This window comes from Myotis brandtii, unplaced genomic scaffold (assembly GCF_000412655.1).
Source record: "Myotis brandtii unplaced genomic scaffold, ASM41265v1 scaffold59, whole genome shotgun sequence".
NCBI lineage: Eukaryota > Metazoa > Chordata > Mammalia > Chiroptera > Vespertilionidae > Myotis > Myotis brandtii.
In genome coordinates this window covers 6,101,194-6,106,174 of record NW_005370223.1, presented here as the reverse complement: position 1 = coordinate 6,106,174, position 4,981 = coordinate 6,101,194, and the positions used below count along the sequence as shown (strand labels likewise).

General features: G+C 40.7%; 1 protein-coding gene across 3 annotated transcripts in view; it reads left to right on the top strand.

The window, feature by feature from the left end:
- Positions 1-4,592, top strand: part of KLF10 (Kruppel-like factor 10) — a 5,968-nt gene extending 1,376 nt beyond the window's left edge. For 2 of the 3 annotated variants that reach the window (XM_014550283.1, XM_005879286.2), the window contains exons 2-4: positions 1,281-1,514; positions 1,628-2,543; positions 2,999-4,592. In XM_014550283.1, the coding sequence (XP_014405769.1) occupies positions 1,281-1,514; positions 1,628-2,543; positions 2,999-3,258 (1,410 nt within the window). In that variant the 3' untranslated portion in view covers positions 3,259-4,592. Of the gene's footprint in view, positions 1-153; positions 424-1,280; positions 1,515-1,627; positions 2,544-2,998 lie in introns of those variants that run through there. The other variant, XM_005879287.2, reaches the window with a different exon arrangement.
- The last annotated feature ends 389 nt before the right edge of the window (positions 4,593-4,981 follow it).

The following is a 4,981-nucleotide window of genomic DNA, read 5'->3' as shown; positions in this document are numbered from 1 at the left end:
TCCCCCGCCCGCGCCTCCGCCCGCCCGCGCGTCCCTTTCCTCTCTCCCGCCCCACTCCCTTTCCTGCCCTCCAGCTCAGCTTCTCCTCCCGGCTCACGCTCCTCGGCCCTGCCGCCTGCCCGCCCGCCTGCCTTTTCCCTTTCTCCTTTCTTGCTTCGGCGTCGGGAGGCTTTTCTATGTCACCAGCGCGGTCCGTTGCAGCTGACAATAAATGCACGCTCGATTACGCAATGGCGTTGTTGGCGATATTTGAAGAGCAATGGCTCGTTTTCTAAGCATTTCAACACGAAAGGTTTACGCGTTTTAAAAAAACGAGCGTCGAGGATAGTACCTTGCTACGTGAAGAATGCTTTTCGATATTTTTACACAGGCTCTTGTTTGGGAGGAAGAATGGGATCACGTTCATGAAAAATGGGAGAGGTGGTGGGTAGTTCCATTGTTCTTAAAGTGCAATTTAATGTGAGGCATCAAACACTTGATAGAAGGAGCCGTACATATGAATACAAAGCGTGTGCCGTTTATCTTGTCATCAAGCAGTTCTTGAAAAAATAGTCTGTTTTGACTATTGCAAACTCCTTGCAAATTCCGAGTAGAAGATCAAATTTTCTGGTTATCCATTATTTAGTAGTATTGCATTAGCTAGCCATAATTGTGAGTAGCAAACCATTGTGTTAAATGGAACACAAACATGAAGTTGAAAATAAAGCTTTGGGGTTTTTTTCCCCATGCATCAAAAAAATTTAAATTTCAAATAATCTTAAACACTAATTTGAAAGAGACTCTGAAGAGTCCTTATCCTGTTGATTTTATCCCAAAAGTGTGAAGTGACTTTTCAAAGGTCCATATGAACAGGCCAGAGCTGTCTGCTGCACTGCATTTTTAAGAAAGTCTTAAAAGAAGATAACTTTTGCAGAGCCATCCTTTAGTTATTTTGTCTGACCCCATTGGCAAGTGGCTACTCTGGAAGGAATATATATAACTATTTTTCTTCGAAGCCAAGTGCTTCTCTTTTTTTGGATCACAAATGTACTGATGCCTTTGGCCTTCGTCCCCTCAATGATAATCACATGCTTTTCTCTACCTAGCAAGGATTTCAGTGTTCAAGCCTAAATGTGAGAGGAAGAATGAGGAAGGTTTAGAGTAGGGGTGAGAGGAAAATTATTTCATATTTAATTTGGAGAGTTGTGCAAATAGTAAAAAAACGAAAAAATTGTAGTGTCCTGGTCTTACTTGGATGACAAAAAGTATATTTATAAGTATTCAACCTTTTGTTTCTATAGGAGGAAAGAATGGAAATGATTTCTGAAAGATCAAAAGAGAGTATGTATTCCTGGAATAAAACTGCAGAGAAAAGTGATTTTGAAGCTGTAGAAGCTCTTATGTCAATGAGCTGCAGTTGGAAGACTGATTTTAAGAAATACCTTGAAAACAGACCTGTTACCCCCGTATCTGATATGTCAGAGGAAGAGAATTTGCTTCCTAGTACTCCTGATTTTCATACGATCCCCGCATTTGTAAGTATTGTTGTTTTTAAGATGAATGTAAATGCTACACTTTCTTATAATTTAACGAATGGATTCTACTTTAAATTTCTCACACTGTTATGCCTGTTCTTTTCTCTTTGTAGTGTTTGACTCCACCTTATAGTCCTTCTGACTTTGAACCCTCTCAAGTATCAAATCTGATTGCACCAGCGCCATCTACTGGACACTTCAAGTCACTCTCAGATACTTCCAAGCCTCACATTGCTGCACCTTTCAAAGAGGAAGAGAAAGGCCCAGTGCCTGTCCCCAAGTTCCCCAAGGCTCAGGCAACAAGTGTGATTCGTCATACAGCCGATGCCCAGTTGTGTAACCACCAGTCCTGCCCAGTGAAAGCAGCCAGCATCCTCAACTGTCAGGACAATTCTTTTAGAAGAAGAGCCCACCTAAATGTTGAGGCTGCAAGAAAAAGCGTACCTTGTGCAGCTGTGTCACCAAACAGATCCACGTGTGAGAGAAACACAGTAGCAGATGCTGATGAGAAAGCAGGCGCTGCACTTTATGACTTTTCTGTGCCTTCTTCAGAGACAGTCATCTGTAGATCTCAGCCAGCTTCTGTGTCCCCACAACAAAAGTCAGTATTGGTTTCTCCACCTGCTGCAGTATCAACAGGGGGAGTGCCACCTATGCCGGTCATCTGTCAGATGGTTCCCCTCCCTGCAAACAGCCCTGTTGTGACAACCGTTGTTCCCAGCACTCCACCCAGCCAGCCTCCAGCTGTCTGCCCGCCTCTTGTGTTCATGGGCCCTCAGGTGCCCAAAGGCGCTGTCATGTTTGTCGTGCCCCAGCCCGTTGTCCAGAACCCAAAGCCTCCAGTAGTGAGCCCAAATGGCACCAGACTCTCTCCCATTGCCCCTGCTCCAGGGTTTTCCCCTTCGGCGGCAAAAGTCACTCCTCAGATCGACTCATCGAGGATAAGAAGTCACATCTGTGGCCATCCAGGATGTGGCAAGACGTACTTTAAAAGTTCTCATCTGAAGGCCCACATGAGAACACATACAGGTACCAAACATTCCTTATTTATGTTATAGAAATTTAGATGAAGTTTCCTTTGGCAGCGATCACAGATATAAACCAGACATCTTAGGGAAGAACTTGCCATGTTAGCCATTCAGTGGATGGTATTTACCTGTGCAAGCTCCTCTGAAAGATTTCATGAAGGTGTTTTAATATCTCAAATGATGATTGTTTAATGTCTGGAGTAGCTACTTTAATAAATTACCTCTAAAGCCTTTGTACCATAGTTGGAGTTCAGAAACCTTTTTGTTTGGGGCTTCTGTTATAAAGGGAAGACCTATAAACGTGATAATGAAAGTTGAAAGCTGGATGTACTTACATGACAGTTTATTAGTTTAGTAGCTTTTATTTTTAAAACGTACATGTAGATCTAATTGAATGTGTAACTTACAGTGATGTAGCAAATGCGTAGTAACGATAATCTGAATTGTTTGTTTCAGGAGAGAAGCCTTTTAGCTGTAGCTGGAAAGGTTGTGAAAGGAGGTTTGCCCGTTCTGATGAACTGTCCAGACACCGACGAACCCACACAGGTGAGAAGAAATTCGCCTGTCCCATGTGTGACCGGCGGTTCATGAGGAGTGACCATTTGACCAAGCATGCCCGGCGCCATCTGTCAGCCAAGAAGCTACCAAATTGGCAGATGGAAGTGAGCAAGTTGAACGACATTGCCCTACCTCCAACCACTGCTCCCACACAGTGACAGCTCCGAAGGTGAAGAATAAGAACTGACTTTGGTCACAGCTGGGAGCCAGTGGTGATGCAGGAATGCTTCCACTGCAAGTCTGTGGCCCTCCAGTGGGGCTGAAGCAGAAGCCCACAGCTTGGGGAGAAGGCCCAGACGGGGTTAGATGACAAGAAGTGCTGTGGTCACAGGCACGCCAGAGTGGCAGGATTCATTTCTTACATAAGAGACACGAGAAAGCCTTTATTCCTTTAAATAGTTTTTGAAGGTTTCAGATGAGGTCAGCACAGGCAGCACAAATTTTGAATTTGTGTGCACAACTTGTTACTTTACTTTTGCCATTTGTACTTGAGACCAATGTTGCAATGTGATTCTTCTGAAGCACTGGTTTCAAGAGTATAGAGACTGGAAATCAACATTACGGTACAGAGATGGAGATATAAAGTCAATTTTTATTATAAATATTGTCATCTTTTCCTAGAGTTATCTTGTTTACTATTCCTTGTCTTTCCAGTCAACTTTGTGGATGTAGTTGTTAAATAGACCTTGCATTTTTACATTATTGCTGACATTTGGGATTGATTAGCTGTATATTGCTAAAGAGGGCCCAAAGATTTGGAATCCTCAAATAATTTAATTCCTTTGAAGTGTAGCTACAATTTTTTTTTTTTTGCATTTTTGTTTTGAAAGTTTAAAAAATGACTATCTAGGCATTTTATTATGCTTTGAACTTTAGTTTGCCTGCAGTTTCTTGTGTAGATTTAAGAATTGTATACCAATGTGTTTTCTCTAGAGACTAAGATACACTGCACTTTGTTGAGAAAAAATTTCAAAGATGAAAATATATATTGTAAGGAAGGGATATCAAGAATTTCAGATAACTCCTTGAAAAAGATGGCTGATGTCATCAGTAAAGTACCTTAGGTTATGAGGATATAACATGTGCTTTATTGAATTAGAAAGTTAATGACCATTATTCACAAATGGACAGATACTGTCCTGTTAATTTATAGGAGGCTTATGGGGGGATGTGGAACTAGATAATGTAGAAAAATTACTAGAACATTCACTTTTGTTAACAGTATTTCTGTTATATCCTGTTGTGTAGTGGGTGATATACACAGTGGTAAAACAAAAGTAAATTGTTTAAAATATATAGTGAAAAATGTCCCTGTATCTACCCATTTAACATTTTTCTCGATCTCGAGTCTAGATTTCTGACATCCAAACTCTTGGACCCTTGGGAAAGTTTTCTTTGAATAAGTAAAAAATCCTTGTGATTTACAATTTGCACAATATTTCTTTTGTTGTACTTTATATCTTGTTTACAATAAAGAATTTCTTTTGGTATATCTAATTGGTTGATTGCATTTGTTGAAAACCATTCTCTAACCTTGACACTAATCACTTATGGTACTATGAAAGGACTTGGTATATGAATTTCTCTAAGGGCCTCCTCATTCCAGTTTAGAACTGTAGGAGTGTATCTTTAACATACGAATCTGTTCAGAGAGTATATACAAAGTGAAGCCAGGTATCTGTTCACGGAGATCATGTAAGAGCCTGCCCCATGTATTTTAATTTTTAAACATTTTTGTGCATTTTGATAATTTGAGGTTGAAATATACCTCTGGCTCTCAGCAAAACCTTGTCAAGTAGCATTAAGTTAAAGGGAACATCACAGAGAATAATTATAAGCAATGAGACTGCTGTGGCAAATGAAAAGAAGCCTGGCATTAAA